Source organism: Lathamus discolor, chromosome 1, assembly GCF_037157495.1.
Source record: "Lathamus discolor isolate bLatDis1 chromosome 1, bLatDis1.hap1, whole genome shotgun sequence".
Taxonomy (NCBI): Eukaryota; Metazoa; Chordata; class Aves; order Psittaciformes; family Psittacidae; genus Lathamus; species Lathamus discolor.
The window spans coordinates 138,036,352-138,053,397 of NC_088884.1; the positions used below are offsets into that span (position 1 = coordinate 138,036,352).

A 17,046-nucleotide genomic window follows, 5' to 3' on the forward strand; every position below is an offset into this window, starting at 1 on the left:
GATGGAGTCTTACAGGGTTTTCTGATCTGGAAAAATGGTGAATACTCAAGAGCCTATCTGCTAATACAAAATTAGCTGTCTTATAATGAATAGCTGGGAATCACATTTAAGTCTCATAGTGGAGAGAGTGACTGCTAAAATATTTAGATGGCGGTGCCAATAGGCACAAAAGAATGATGAGGAGTGGGGAGCAACCCTAACTCTGTGCAGCACAATGCTGGACACCAAATAAACAAAGACCTGATGGTTTGCTGTGACAGCAGTCTGGCTCTGTGGCTGTCAAGAAGGCCGAGAGGGTGTTGGGTATTGTCCTAAACTCTGTGAAGAATAATCCAGAAAATTTCATTGCATCAGTGTCTAAGGTCAGAAAGAGAATAGCAGAATTGCGACCCATACTATTTTGAGTGTCCTGGTGAAACGGAACAGGGAAGAATTAGTCACTGGGTTTAATTATAGCTGTAGGTGCTTTTTGTTTGGTTGATTTTTGGTGTTTTTGTGGGTTTGGTTTTTTTTTGTCATTTGTTATTGGACAGTATGTTAACACAAAAAAAGAGACAATGTGGAACTCATTGCCATGGGATGATGAGGAAACCAGAAAGTATGAAAATGCTTGCAGAACTTGATGAGGGGTTGGTCTACTGGGGCCATTTAAACACAATAGTCCAGTGACTTGTGAAAACTCAAGATTTTAGGTTGGCAGAAGTTGTTATATTCTTAGGTGGTTGTTCCTTATACTTGCCCTAAATTCTAATGCTGGCCCCTACCAAAAGCCAGCTTCCAAGATAAATGTATCCTGCCTGTTAGAAAGCAAGTGAAGGAATATGTTTTTCCTGTTGAGGGATTTGAGTTTGCATGACTTCATGCTGAAATATTTTCTGAAGGCATAGGCCATGGTCCTAAGTCACTAGGATCACTCATGGGAGAGCTTTCTGATAGCGAAAACATCAGAAAGGGAGTCTTAGGTGAACCAATAGGTTCAGTAGTGTATATTCACGGAATTAAGAAATGTGCAGCGATATTCCGTTCATCTGTCAATCAGTGCTTAACAGGAAAGCAAAATAATAATTACATTAAAGAATAGAGGATGTTTTGTCAAGATAAATATCAGTACAATTTTATTGGTACTCTTCTGATCTTTGAAACCAAAGTAGTCTGCAGTTAAGCAAGTAAAGTGGGAGACTGACCAGGGGAGTGTATGAGACTGAGTGGGATGTTTTCATTTCAAATGAAGCAGACTCCCTGTTTTGTAATACTGATGATTTGAGGAGACAGGAAGAAGGAGACAGAGTGAGGGCTGACATTCTTCCTAGAAAAACATCCTGTAAACTAATGGAATATGCACTGGGACAAGAGGTATTGGCATCTGATTTTGTTTCTTTCACTCACTGCTGTGTATACATATGTATATTTAATATCCCTTTTCTTTTGTGCCAAGTCTCTCTTACTTCTCTCCAAGCCCCTTGCAATTTCACAAAGAAAGTTTCAGTGGAGATCTGTGACAGTGCTCCAAACTTAATATGAAAAGGAACATGAGCGAGCTTGATAATCTGCAGTTCCTTTCTGTACTTTGCATCATCTGGGGGAGTGCAGGGACAGCACTGGGCCGATAGATCTTTCATTGGGAAAGAGCTGAGTAAGGAGCAAGGTAGATAGAATTAAGGCACATGTTTTTCCCAGTTGCCGGTTATTCTGAATGTACTTGAAGGAGTGCTAGAAAAGGCACACATCCTGAATGAACATGGGTTTGATTCCTGTTCAGTTCCTCCCTGCATAAGAAGACTTATTAGGTGTTTCAAAAAGCATAGGATTTATGTTTGCTTGTTTTGTCTTTTACTTTTTTCATAAATAGCAAACATTATGCGGAGGACCCTTGGGTCTGTTCACATTTTGTATGCACCTTTGAAACAGAGCAGTTGAAGTTATTTGCAATCTCTTGCTCTGCCTAGAAGTTATCCTAGTCTTCTCTGTCATTTAGCTATGTTTAATTCAAACATGAAATAACCTCTTTGTCTCTACCCAGCATTTCTTACTTTGTATTTGGTGTTATGCCACTACTATAATCTGCAAAGTAGTCTGGCCCAGTTTTCTGTTCGGTAGAAAAGAGCAGTATGAGAACCACAGTGGGGATAGTTGGATGGGATATGTCGCATGTGGCACGGAAGCAAGAAATTCCCTGGCTAGTGCTGCTCCTAGTAAAGACATTTTTTCTTTTCTGCAGAAGCTAAGGTATACAGTAACTGCATCCCAAGTCAGACCATAGGCTTGCATCTCCCTAGTCCCCAGTATTTCAAGCAGTGACCTAATAAATCACTTTGTCTTCTAGTTCAGTTTATGTTTAATTACTCATACAAGTTGGAATAGACCCAAGTATATGTGAAGTAATAGTAGCAGTAGACCCATAGTAGATCTTTATGGGTATTCTTGTTGTAAAAAAAAAAAAAAAAAAAAAAAAAAATTCACAATGTTAAAACATGATTTTCTTCTGAAGAGGAAAATGGTTTTGGTTTTCATATTAACACAGAAGAACATAAACAGTGTTCTCCTAAGTCCCAGGCTAGGAATTTAGCTACTCAGCTGTGGTTTTCCATGCAAATGCAAGCATGAGTACACCGATATGGTAACTATTAAGTTTGTTAGTGCTTGAGTTCGTGCTCAAGAATGTTTTCTAGCAATAGCTTCTGTTTCTTTACCTCACCTATGCCTACATTTTCTCTCAAAATTAAATAAACAAAGGGAAAGAGTGTCTCCTAAAACTCTGGCAATGCAGTCCTCGTTAAAAAAAATAGTCACTAGAGCCATTCGGGCTTTCTTGTCTAGCAGAAATTTAAAATTGAATTTGCAGTTGACACGGCAAAATTAGTGACTTAGAAGAGAAACACATGGTGAATTTTCACTAAATCCAATAAGGAGCCTGGCTTTCATCAGGTTGCTTGTTCTACCATTGCCGTTCCATATGGGTGCATGGGCATAGCTTGGTAAGGAAACTGTTAAGTTTCTGACATATAAGAAGTATTATCTGAAATACAAAAGATTCTTGAAAGTCATTACTCTCTACGTAGAATTGTCATGGTTTATAGAGAGTAATGATGGCTCTATACCCAGGACAAGAATATAGAGAGATTTTCCACTATAACTGAATTTTATAAGGAAGAAGCTTGTTAGCTTTTATCACCTGTTGCATTGCTGTTCTTAGGTAGCTAAGTTTGCAGAAAACTTCAGACACTTGTGTGAGAATTGTAATGAGGTTGCTGACGCTTGCATAGATTTACCTCTTGCTAAACTTGCGATTTCAATTCCCTTTAATAAATTACTGAAGGAGTCATGAAGGAATATTGCAGCTGTTCTGTGTGTAGATTGTCATCTGCTCAAATGCAATCTGTGTAGGGTATTTAACAGACCTCAGGTATCTGTTGGGATTAATACTGTAATAAGTACTATGAGTAACTATCTCGCTGCCCTTGCACATCCATCTGTCTTTACTCTTTGGCCTTTCAGCGGTGTGGTTTACTTTAGAGTTGGAGATTCCACTCTTCATTAGGGACTGCAGTGATAGGACGAGGGATAACGGGTTGAAACTTAAACAGGGGATGTTTAGATTGGATATAAGGAGGAAGCTCTTTACTGTAAGGGTGGTGAGGCACTGGAATGGGTTGCCCAAGGAAGCTGTGAATGCTGCATCCCTGGTGATGTTCAAGGCCAGGTTGGACAGAGCCTTGGGTGGGATGGTTTAGTGTGAGGTGTCCCTGCCCATGACAGGGGGGTTGGAACTTGATGATCTTAAGGTCCTTTACAACCCTAACTATTCTATGATTTTACGATTCCTTCCTTGGAAATAACTACAGATTCAGCTTTGTTTTAGTCTTTAAATGATGTATGTGTTCTTCTGGGGTTATTCGTGTGTGTACCTTCAAAACTTCAAAGAGCAAAAGGATTTTCAGCCTTATGCCTTTTATGCATCCATTGTGGTTTTTTACATCTTGTTGCTTGTAGTTTAAACAGATGTTTGTTGTCAAAATTGAACCACGAACTGACCAAGAAGCTAAGCAAGATGTCCTATGTTTAGCCTCACATCAAGCTTTCAAGGACAGGAACAATGAAGCAAGGCATGTCTTAAGATAATTGGCTGAGAATTGCAGCCACTGACTTCCTTTCCTGACCCATCAGCTTGTCCAAAACTATTAAATTATTCATGTGGTTATGTCAACAAAAAGATGATATTAATACATGTTTTATTCTGTGTTGTGATGGATCACTTTGTTTCCAAAGGTACATCTTGCATCTGGTAGCAACATGTGAATTTTATGTTTTATTAAAGTTGAGCTGCTTTATGCTTCTGCATCGTCTGCAATGGATTACAATAGAGTGCAGCCAGGTGTGGGTATAGAGCCATCGTTAATATAAAATGGTAAGATAGAAACTTTTGTCCAAAAAGGGATTTACAGTCACTGCCATTTTTTGTATTCATATGAAATTCAAGAACAACATAATGAGTACCATAATTTAAAATCATTACAGGGATGGGAATTTGAGAAAGTAAAAAATAGCCCAATACAGTTAAAGATTGATTTAGCTACTAATCCATGCATAAAATCTGTCTTTCTCACCTTTAATATTAGTGGTAATTAAAAAAAAATCCTAATGATACTCTATAATAAAATAGCAGAAATTCAGAATAGAGATGTGGAGAAGCTTTTCACTGAATGGGTGGTGCAGCAGTAGAACCCGTTGCCCACAGTGGCTCTGGGATCCCTATCCTTGGGTGTTTCTAAGGCTTGGCCGAAGTCATGAATGACACTGTGCTGGTGGCAGTCTCACTTGGAACAGCAAGCTGGCTAGAGACCTTCAGACGACTCCTTCATCCAGTATTTCTATGATTATAAGGTGTGAAAAAAATATTTGCACTTAGGGAGTAAACAATGAGCATTTTGCATGGTCGAAAAAAGTTTAACGCTTTACTTTGTCTAACAGTATTTGAGATAATTTTGTCCTAAGTTTCATGGGGAAACTTGTTTCTCTCTAACATAGGCAATTAAACAATAAGCTATAGGAGAGCATTAAAGGAACCTTTCTGTATTCATTAATGAAATTATGTGAAAGAAATAAATGGGCTTTCCATTTGGGGAAGAGCAATTGAAGTACGAGGATTTAAACATTCTCAGTTTGCACAAGCAGCTTGCAAGTATCACTCTTTAGACTTAAATGCAAACTGAACAGACATACTGTTACAGCCTATATCTATGCTGACTATGTTGAGTATCTCAACTATTGTCTTTTACAAAGCACTGTGTTTGGCTGTTTTGTTTTGAACATAACAGTGTTGGTGCATATTTAACTGTTATCAATAAAGCTAGGAGTCATTTTTATTTATTGAAAACATAATTGTTAACCCCCACAACACAATAACAACCAACCAAAACCATCTGGATGACTGCCTAGGTCCTAGGAACCTGGGCTAGCTACCATTGGTTGCTAGCTACATGTGGAAGCTACCATTTTTCTATTGCATTGTGGATTTTTGGTTGTTTGTTTTTACAAAGCCTATCAAGAGGACAAAAGTCATGCACATGTTTTAAGACAATATGAAAATCCTGTCCAACCTCATATGCTATGGAAAGTAGTCTCCAAGGATAACTGTAATCCTAAAATTTATTTCATTTTGCACCTTTTGTTTTTTCAAAGGTAGGTTCTTAGAAATATGTCTCCAATTTCACTAAAGAATCCTTTAATTAGGAAATGACTACCCAAAATACCAGATGTGGAATACAGGCCAGCTCACACCTCATGGGGAGTAGGTGTTCAGACTCAGCTTCAGCTAATGAGCTTACCTGCTCTCAGCTGTGCCTGCCTAAGGATTAAAGAAGCACCTTGGTGAAAGAAGTGGGGCTCCAAAAAATGAGGTGGCTTAATGAATAGTCTTGCCTTTTTTCAGGAGAATAACTGAGATAGAATTTATGACTGCGTTAAGCTCTGAGCAAGAAATGTCTGGTGCAGACTGGATGTGGTGTTCCACTGTACAACAGCTGGTACAGATTGCATGAAAAAAAATTATGATAACACTTCAACTCTGTTCTAAAATAAGAGTTATATTTCCCTCATGGCTAATCCCCAGTCTGTGACCTGAGAGATAATGAATTGTTTTTCTCTCTACTGCAGGTGGTCAGTAGCCTTATCACCCCTTCTTTTGGTGCCTGTGGCGCACAGGGGGAGCTGAGAATCATTCGTTCCTTTCAAATTGTACAATTCATTAGCTGAACAAAGTTAAATGCAGAGCAATTGTTCTCAGCTAGTCTTGGAGCCTGACTTCTATATCAGATCTGCAGATGGGGTTTGCTTGTTTTCCTCTTTGCTGCATAGTGGTGCTAAGAAGGTGTCCACATTCCCTTTGCTCACAGCTGAACAGTTCTGTATGCTTCTTTTTATGCAGTGGTATTTGCTGTCTCCTTGATGAGCAAACTCAGCTCTAACGCTGCCTAAGTTAGCTCTTGGCTGCTTTGGCACCAAAGTCGTTTTAGAGGAAATGGCAAGCATACATGGTTGAGAGGAAGCGGTATTTTGCCATTGCATCAGCTGAGTTGTCTTGTGAAAAGTTTTTCTGACTCTGTTGGTTGACCCAAGAAAAGTCATGACCTTCTGTTAGAAGCTCACTCTGACAATAACTTGTTTTTATCTCGAGGCTACCATGGCTGTTACTGAAGCATGAAAGCTTGCAGTAGACATGAGTGTGTCAAATGTCTACCCAAGTGTAAACGTAACAAACTTAGTACCATTCCTCTTAAGGTTATGCCTTTGTGCTGTATTGAAGCTGTATAAAGACTCTCCTGGTAAGCCTTTCTTTAGGGGTCAAGACATTACATTTTATGGGTAAAGTGCTTCTGATAAACTGGATTTCTGAAAATCAGCAGGATCATTTATGCCCATAATCACCTAAAATAAAAGCGACAAGTGCTTTTACTCAAATGCATCTTAATTCTTGTTTCAATTTTGCAGTGTACTGTAGCGGATCTCAGTTCTAGCAAAGGAAAAGATCGAGTTTTCATAAATTGAAGGGAAGGGGAGGCTTCTTTTCACATTGTTTTTCCATCCTATCATAATTTTTGCATTTTGGTACTAGAGGTATTGCTGTTTGCAAACACTTTCTTTTACACTGGCTACAGACACAGTGTTTACCAAAAATTTATTGACTGTGGTAGCAGTCTTGAGAGAAACATTTGTCAGCTCCTCAAGGACATTTTGGTGTTGCCAGGAGAGACTGTGTTAGAAATGGGGGCTCTGCTGTCAACAGTTTGTAATATTGCACTTCCACAATAGTGAGGAATTGAGTATTCCTGTTGTCTTTTCCTTCACCTCCTGACTGTTTAATGGATGCTCGTAGGTGTGAGCTTTCTATTTCCATGGTGCAACTAAGTAGTTTGTCAGCTGCAAAGGAAATGCAAAATGTCATGGAAGTCATGATTCTATCACTGATGGACTTTTTCCTATGCTAGCTGGGAATTAATCTGTTTTGGTTTTGGCAGTTCTAGAAAGGCAAAAGCTTCTTTTTAGATCGAATCGGTGTTGATGTTACAAAATTTGGGGAATTTTCTTTTATGTGAAATTTGGTTTTCAAAATGCTTTAGATGACTCAAAGCTTTGAATACCAAACTGGAATTAACCATAGGTTAGTTATTCTAAAAGCAAGTTCTTATAAAACAAAAGACATGCTGAAAAAGCTTATTTAGCTTGACTTTGATTTTGATTTTCAGAGGCATCAGGAAATTAAAGTGTATATTACCAATCTTGATTGTGGCATATTTAACATTTTTTAATGGAGTCCAGTCCAACACAATTATTTAACAACACAGACTTAAATACAAGCAAGTCTTCTTCCATCTATTTTAAAAGGAGTCTTCTCATTTTGAGCAAAATATCTTATAAACCTAGTAGCTTTAAAGATACCTTGCACTGCCCCAGCCCTTGACTGATACACATGCTTTGTAAATATAAATAGGATGAGCCATCTTGTTCTGTATTTTTCTGTGCTGTTATACACATTAAAGGTTTGGTACATTTCAGCACAGATATGGAAAATTTACTTACCTACCAGTGGCAAAAAAGTCTTTAAAACTAAGTTATCTAGCACTTTGTACTACGTAATTTCTGGGTAATTACTGGTTTTACATATTCATTCTACTTGACATAGAAAACCCAAACCCTTTTATTCTCAAAGTAGATACTTAAGCTAACTGGGCAATATTGCTGTGGATTGACCTTGACTGGTTGTAGATGCCCACCCAGACACTTTCACACTGCCATTCCTCAACAGGACAGAGGGAGAAAATGGGATGGAAAAGCTCATGGGCTGAGGTAAAGGCAGGAAGGTCAGTTGCCAATTACCATCACAAGCAAAACAGACTCGACTTGGGGAAAACTAATTGCATGTTGTATCGACAATTAAAAATAGAGTTGGATGGTAAGCAACAAACTAAAACCCCTTCCCTCCACCCTGTCCTTCTTCCCAGATTCAACTTCACTCCATTCCCCATTCCTCTACCTCTTCCCTGCTGTGAGCAGCACAGAGGGGATGGGATTGTGGTCAGTCCATAAAAGCTCCTCTTTACTGCTTCTTCCTCCTCCTGTTCAATGCCTTTCAGAACTGCATGTCTCATTTTGGATATCCAGTGAGAAAGGTTAAATTTTGGTATGGCAATCTCAAATATTCAGTTTAGTGCTTGCAATATATAGGCAAATAAATTTAGGAACACTCTTTTTATTTGTAATGTTTTCATTAACATACATGATTTTGAACTGCTTATAAAGCAAATGCTATCCTGTCATTTAGATAGATGTAGTTTTGGAAGGATGACTACATACCCTGGTTACATCAACTGTTCAGCATGGTATTTAGATAAAAATGCATATGCAATATTTGTATTCTGAGTGTTTCAGCATTTCAAGAGCGAAAATTTGGAGCCGAGAAGTGACATAAAAGTGTAATGGTTCTTTAGGCCTAAGGTATAGTTTAACATGCACACACACCAGTTATAATAGATTTTAAAACAGGCACAAATGATTTCTTTCTGAATAGCTTACACCTTCAGAAGTACTTTTAAAATTCTTGTGTAAACAGTTGCTTACAAATCTTATCTAAACCATAAGCCTTTAAGTGCAGAAAAGTTGGTTGAAATCCAAGTGGAAGAAAATAACAAAGAAACACCAGCAAGGTGGGATGTGTTGAAAGGCAAATTGCACTTATTATAATTGCACTCATTATTGAAACGCAATATGCACTCATAAGTAATGATTGTTATGTCTTGAATGGGGAGAAAAGTATATGAACAGGGACACACAAGCTTTATCTGAAAATACAAGATTGTAGAAATTACAGATGAAGCTGACATTATAATACAGAAAGTGAAGGGGAGGTAAAGATGGAAAATGAAAGAAAATGTAACTACATGGGAGGTTAAGTCGTATAAAAAGTACTTTCCACTGCATCCAGAATAAGAGAGATTCTGGGGAGAGGACAGCAGGGGTCTCCAACAGATGGCAAGAATCATTCAGATGCTGAGGAGCTTGGAATAGTTGGAGAAATTAGATGCATTGTCTTGCTGTTTACAATGGCAAATTTAGGACAGATGTCTAAAAGACAAGCGTTTTAAGGAGTCTTGAAGGGGGAGCAGAAAAAGAAAGAAATAAAAAAATAGATCTTTAACTGGCTGATTTAAATACAAAGCCAAGTGAAGTGGATCCAACCAGAGAGTATGAAGAAAACTGACTTAGTTTGACTGGTGTATTTTGAGCACTATGGCCAAACTGTCTGTGAAGTTTCTTTATTAATTCCAAGCTATGATTCAAAATCTGTCCTGACACAAACAGCTGCAGAATGGCCAACAGAGAACTGGAAGAACTGAGAATTTTATACTGAAGGAAATCTTACAGATGATCCAGAGATGTTGATCAGACTTGAAAAGAATTGAAAATTTCAAGTTTTCTTAAAGCTTTTTCCTTCCACGGCTTCATTTTAGTTTTCTGTCCATGTTACATCTTCCTCCAGTTTATACTCTTATATTCAATGTAGCCTGACACACACACTCATCAGGATTTTATCCTATAGGAAGAACTATCCAAAGGACCTGATTCTGTTACTGCATCTTTGATGTGTCCCAGTCTCTTCCTTGCTTATATCTACTCTTCCATGCAGAAAGATGATCTACAGTTTCCCCTTCTCTTGGGCTTCCTCTCACAACTCCACTGCATTTTTAACACATGACTCTGAGTCCAGTGTCTCTATTTAAGTTCTGCTTGGTTGGCATGGGGTTTATCTTTGCTGTCACGGGCACCTTTATGCAGTGAGAAGCACATAAAAATTATCCAAATATGACGTGGCTAAGTGGAACCTGGGCTAAATAAAGGAATGATTTAAAAAGACAGAGCAACAAAGCATGAGATGAAACTAAATCTCCTTTGTAGAATTGTTTCAGTGCTTTCAATTATTCTTTCATGTTCTTTGAGTTTGCAACGAAAGAATATTTCTATTAGACTGTGGTGTGTTGCCCTTAGCAGGCTGCCAGCTACCCACCCAGCTACTCCCTAATGTCAACAGGACAGCTGGGGGAGAAAACAAGATCAGAAATCTCTTGGGTTGAGTGAAAGATGGGGAGATCACTTACGAATTGCCATCAGGTACAAGACAGACTTGACTTGGGGAAAATTAATTGCATGTATTGCCAATTAAATATAGAGTTGGATGGTAAGACACAAATGCAAGAAGTAAACCATCTTCCCCTCACCCCAGCCTTCTCAAGCTCAACTTCACTCCTTCATTCCCCACTCCTCTACCTCCTCCCTGCTGTGAGTAGCCAGGGGATTAGGCAATGGTGTTGTGGTCAGTCTGTAAGTTCCTCTCTGCCACTTCTTCCTCTTCACACTTTCCCCAGCCTCAGTGCTGAGTCCCTGCTAGGGTGACTTTTCTAGCAGTAAAGTGTGGAAACAATGAGTGGAAGGAGCTGAGAATGTGTTTAGAAGGGAACAGTCACACAGTGTGCATGCTAGGCAGCCAAGCTGTCTCTCACATCAGGACACAGAGTTGTGGAAATCATGTTTTCAAGCTACCATTAATGTGAAAAAATTGCAGACTACACTTTTGTTGTGAATTGACTGATTTTTAACTCCTCATACTTGAACTGAGCAAAGAGTTCGTAGAGTTGCCCGCTGGGTGGATTCTGAAGGATAGAGCCTAGTTCCTGGAGTTTATTGGAAGTGTGTCAGAAGAAAATCGCTTAGAGGGGCACTTTCCCAAAGTTATGGAGAAAACATCTGAAATGCAATATCAAATGTTCAGTCCCAGGTGGACTGTACACGAGAACTTCATAGCTGGAGGAAGGCCAAGGAAATCTGTCCATCTTCTGTTTTAATTAAAATAAAAAATGTACCAAGGTGTCATAGCAAATTAAAAACAGGTATTAACATTTTTGAAGACAGTAATGAGTTTTGGAAAGACGTTTTGCTGAAAAAACTAGGTGCTAAGTGGAAGGCTGTGCTTCTTTGATCTGGAGCTGAAGCCCATGATAATCCAGATATGCAATGGCAACAGGACAGAGATAAAAAAGGCGTTCTGTACCTTCATATGACTCACATACGAGATTGCGAAATCAAGCAGAATCACAAGATTCTTTTAAGGTCAGGAGACAATGGCAACTTGGAAATTGGACAAAATTCATTTGCTGAAGGTTATTTCCGCATTAAGAAATCTGCACATTGCTGCTTTAGGCAGCAGTTAGACAATTTTCTAAGTTAGAATGGGCGAGTTTGGTTGATTTTGCTCTTTTAAATGGGATTCTTAAAAATTTTTAAGACATTTTAGGGTTAAAGATGAGATTTCATTCCATGTCGGTAGAATGTGATAAACACAAATCTCTCAATTTACATGAATGTCAGAAAAAAACCATATAATTAGGAGCCATGCTGTTCTGAGCAACAGCTTTTTTCACATTATTCCCATTTGCTGCTCCCACCCTCCAGGTATTGCCAAGACTAGTTTATATTTAATGGATTGTTACTAGAGAAAATAAGTAAGGTGAGGCTTTTCTATGTGTACGTGGCATTTGCCATCTTCACTGCGCTGTTTCCTGCTTGGCTTGAAAAATGTTTAGCACTAGTATATTATACCATCAGTCAGATTAGTATTCTGGCACTGAAGGGCCGCATAGTTCCTAAAATGCATTCAACCTGTATATATAGAGCAGAATTTAGTAATTTGGTAGAATAGTTATGCATTTTGAGGTTTACTGCATTCTTTTATTATATCTGTGGCAGGTTTTGAGTGTAATTACTCCGTTTTTCTGTTTATTTTGGGGGGAAAAATACCCTTATTCATACTGACATATATTTTTACATAATCTCTCTCTCTTTTTTTTTTTTTTAATTATTTTTTAAATTAACTACTGCTCATTAAACAAGCAGTTCCTTTTGGCTATTTTTCTCCTGCTTGCCTTGCGCTGAGTGCTGTGTCTGTATCCCTGTTTGCCTATATAAAGAGCCATTTGGCACTGAGCAGACTTGCTTGTCTGAAAGGTATGTTCTGTCTGTCCCATGCTATTTGGCTTGATGCAAGACTGAATGGGGGGACTTATTTTGTGCAAATATTTGGAATAGGGAATCTTTGAGTTTTCTCCTTATCGTGGTTTAGGTAAAACAACCTTGCTCTGAAATAATGTGTCACTCAAAGTATGACCGACTTTCGCAGTTGTGTGGAATTTGAAAGGTCCTGGGCAAAGCGGTAAGGATATGTCTGCTTGCTGCTGGGTTAGAGGTCCATGGGCATCTTCAGAGAGGTCTGGTGCTCCGAAAAGATCAGTTAGCTCCGGGGAACTGTAGCTCTTCTTTGTCGGGATTGTGTGGATTTTGAAAGGAGCCCACACACGTGCTATGGTAGGGACTATTTTAGAATCATAGAATCATAGAATAGTTAGGGTTGGAAAGGACCTCAAGATCACCTGGTTCCAACCCCCCTGCCATGGGCAGGGACACCTCACACTAAACCATGCCACCCAAGGCTTTGTCCAGCCTGGCCTTGAACACCGCCAGGGATGGAGCACTCGCAGCCTTTAGTGTTGCAAGATTAAATTCCCTAGTTTCTGTTGAAATTTTGCAAAGGGAGAAGACAGGGGAGGAACTTTGAATATGTGTATCAGACACTAAAAAAATAGGGATTATTTGTTACCATGTCTAGACAAAATCTGAAAACCACTTTTTATTGTCTATCCCTTCAAGGATCTTGCATCTTGGAAAAGCTCTAATGAAATTTTTCTTAATTATGCTTTACTTTCCCTACCCTTATGTGAGGGTATTGTATTAGTCCTTAGATATCAGAATTTGGCACCAGTGCATTTAGGCAGTGACGACTTTGTCTAGGCTGAAAGGCAAGGGAAAGACAGACCTGCTGAACCCTTGTAAACGACCCGCACAATTCTTGGAAGAAGCCAGTCCCAAAATGTCTGATGATGGAAAGAATCTACCCCATTTGGTGCTACCTGTGTCTGGTTTGCTCAGATAGTAATAGGGATGCTAAGGCTTGAATGTGCTTAAGAGTTTTCAGCCCTCAGAAGGCTAGAGCTGGGGTGGTCATTTAGCGCGAGTTTTACAGTGTGATTAGTGGCAGAGTCTGGTCTTGCAAATGAGCTGATGCCCCTGCTTCTTGTAGATTGTGGATATGCTCAGAGTGCAAAAAAAATTCTGCTGGAGCCTGACTAGAGAGCCTGGAAAGGCCTTTATGAAGTAGGGAGCTGTCATAAATGTTAGATTTTAATAGTTTATTCTTGATGACAATTCTGAATTTGATTTATGGCTTGTGGAGCTCACTCAAGAACTTTGTGCAGTAAGTTAATCTGCTGATTACACAGAGCTGAGAGAGCCTACTGAGCATGGGCATTAGCAGAGAAAGGCTTCTCTGGTAGGTCAAGAGTGGGACAACAGTTTAGGACAGATGTTGGTGTTCAACCTGTAAAATCAGATAATTTTGTGTTGGAAGGATAGACAAGAAAGACTGTGGAGGTAAAACTATCACCTTGGTGCAAAAACAGGTAAGCAAGCTGATGATTTTGGCAGGAAAGCCAGCTGTAAAGTAGAATGGTAGCAAAAAGAGAAACTTTCTGAGAGCACTGAGATCAGAGCAGCTGAAGTAGCCTTAATTTTTTTGTATGACTTCCATTCTTAGTTTCAAAGTTGGCTGCATCCAGACTGTTCTTATGGTGTGTTTGTCCAATTTGTGTCAAAGACATTAGTTTTGTGTTATTTCTAGTGCATTTTTGTAGATAGAGGATTGTGAACATATCTAAGTTTATTTTTTTTTTCCAAGCTAAACTACCAAATTTCTCCAGATTCCCTTTTTTTTTTTTAATTTTTTTTTCCTTAGATACTTATTTTTGGACAGTATTATATCATCATTATGGAATGTAATCTTATCTGTAAGGTACAGGCATTGGTTATATAGTATATGTAATGACTAGTCAATTCAATATATGCTTTGAACCACCTATTAATTGGTGATACTTTTGTTCTAAATATATTGTTTTGATTTCACAGGTGCCTGCATAAATATCACCAACAGTCAGTGCCAAATGCTGCCATATAACTACACCACTATAACTTCAGTTCTTTCCATTGTCAAAAGTATTGAAATGGAAAAGTTCCTGAAGTTCTTCAGTTATCTCGGTCGTCTCAGCTGCTATCAACACATCATGCTGTTTGGCTGTAGTCTTGCTCTTCCTGAATGCATCAGTGACGGTGATGACAGGTATTTGGGAATGAAAATCAGTCAGTGACTAGAGCCAAGTATGGTAAAATACTCTCTGTCTAATCAGACAAGGGAAGATCCAAACTAAGCCTATGACCTTCTCATTGCAAAACTCCTGTCTGTCAGACATGTCACAACATTTCTGTCATGATAAGCCAACTGCAATAGAGTTCTCCTAGAAAAAATAATGCCACTGTACGGAATAAACCAGCAGTATTAGGGCAGTCAGGCCTATTTTCTTAAAAAAGGCTATCCAGAATCCTTGTACCTCATTGCTCCAATCTGTATGAGTTGAAATGGAACGCTTTGTAACAACATTAGATATTTATAACATTGGCATAAAGTGTGACGGCAGTTAATTAACTTCAAATTTTTTTTAGTCTTTTCCTTCAGAAAAGTTAATATTAAAAATATGTTCTATGATACTAGATTAGCAGGATGTATTCAGAGTGACATAAACTGGTTTGGAAGTTTAAGCATGTCTCTATTTCTCCATTTATGTAATTACACAGCATTACTATCATATGCATGCACTTTTTTTATTGAGCTTGATTTGGGAAAAGGATCAGGCAGTTTAACAGTGCTATAGTCAAAATATGGCACAAAAAGGAAAAAAAGAGGTTTTTTTATATGTACATGATCTGATGTTTCTGGAGGGGAAAAGAGAGACGGTAGAGTTCTTTCTCCTTATTTCCAATTTCTTCAGTGTGAAATTCAGTGGAAAGGAATAAGGCAATTGAATAAGTGATTCAATTAATATAGCAAGAACCAAGATGCTGGAATGGAAGCTGTGCAGTTTAGAAGGGACATGATGCTTAAGAAAAATGTTCTATGAGGTCTAAAATATAGTTGCCAATGAGAATGACAGTCCCACTCCAGGCAATATATGCCTACCATTCCACTAGAGGGTAAAGATGGAATGAGTCTGACTGTTAGATAGGCTGAGCTGTTTAATCCAAACGCACCTGTGTGTGTATCTTTGTTAGACTACCAAAACCTATTTTCAATTAACTCTGTTTAATTCAGTGCATGATTAATTATAGCCCCCCTGCTCTAATTCAGTATTAAAATTGTTCCAGTTAAAGAATCTGGTAACATACAGCCTTAAACTACCTGCTGTTTCTCAAAATATAGAACAAAACAAGAAAACTGGGTTCAGGTAATAAATTGGTGCATTTTAAAGTTCAGCAACAGAAGAGACCATTTCTCGTTTGCTTCACTTACTTGGTCTTGTTTGGAATTTGACTTTCCCAAACTTTTTGAGAGTGAGTGGTGTGTGTCAAAAGTGCAAAGCTCACAAATCAATCAAAGTTGTGAAAGGATAAGATTTTTACCTTTCCTTTTGCATTTCTTCCCTGAAGAAATTTTCTTGAAGGGCTTACATTACGACAACTACCTTGCTAACTTCAAAAGGATAGAAGTTAAACTAATGTTTGGAACATGCAGGTTTTGGTCTGGTTTTGAGTAGCAACCAAAATAATTTAAGATTCAGGAGTCAGGGTTTTGGTGTGGTTTTTTTTTTGCATGTGTTGGTTTTTGTCACCCCCATCTCACCAACAGTAACCTTGTCCCATTAGTTTTTAATGCCAAAGCTGGAAATGAATTCCCCTGTCCTGGTTTAATGTTCTGGGTAAACCCAGGACAGGAGGTCACAATGCCTCCTTCAGTTCTTACTTTACAATGTTCTTTTTTTTGTGGAAACTGTTCTGGCCTCTGCAGGCCAGTTGGGAAGAAAGTCCAAAGTGAGACTGTGAATGATGCAGGATTATGTTAGAATCTGATTTCACTTCGAGTAACCCTCTGTCTCCGAAGCGTGTCATGGGGGATGCTGGAAATGTAGACTGAGTAGCAAGCACTGGAAGGACCGTAAGGGTGGATTGATGAAGTCCTAGTTTGTTAAATCAAGTTTGCTAAACCTGAGTTGTCCTAGTTTAACTTCTGCTTTCTTCTTTAAAGAGAACACATTTTCCTGTAGGCAACTGAGTGATTTTCATGATTACTGTTTTTCTTGTAGCATCCAATTATTGCAGGCAAAGAGATGTATTTCAAAGCCAAGAATAATGATTTTTCAGAAGTATCATATCTGCAAAAAGCAGTTGTATAGCACCTTCCTCCTCTTCCCTCCTTCCCCCCTCCCCAGATGAGTGAGATCTGGAGAAAACTCTTTGTTAGTATGAAAAGCTCTTGTTTACTTCGCATGTGTTGAGTGCAGATGTGAAAGTGGAAGAGACAGGCCTTTTTGAGAGAGTAGGGGAATCTCAATCTGGGAGGTA

At 38.6% G+C, this 17,046-nt stretch overlaps 1 protein-coding gene across 4 annotated transcripts in view; it reads left to right on the forward strand.

The window, feature by feature from the left end:
• Nucleotides 1-17,046, forward strand: part of CORIN (corin, serine peptidase) — a 146,247-nt gene that overhangs the window by 32,719 nt on the left and 96,482 nt on the right. For all 4 annotated transcript variants that reach the window (XR_010616572.1, XM_065697812.1, XM_065697819.1 and 1 more), the window contains one exon: nucleotides 14,563-14,773. Coding sequence is in view for 3 of the 4 variants with exons in the window: in XM_065697812.1 (XP_065553884.1) it covers nucleotides 14,563-14,773 (211 nt within the window). In the remaining variant the exon portion in view is untranslated. The remainder of the gene's footprint in view (nucleotides 1-14,562; nucleotides 14,774-17,046) is intronic.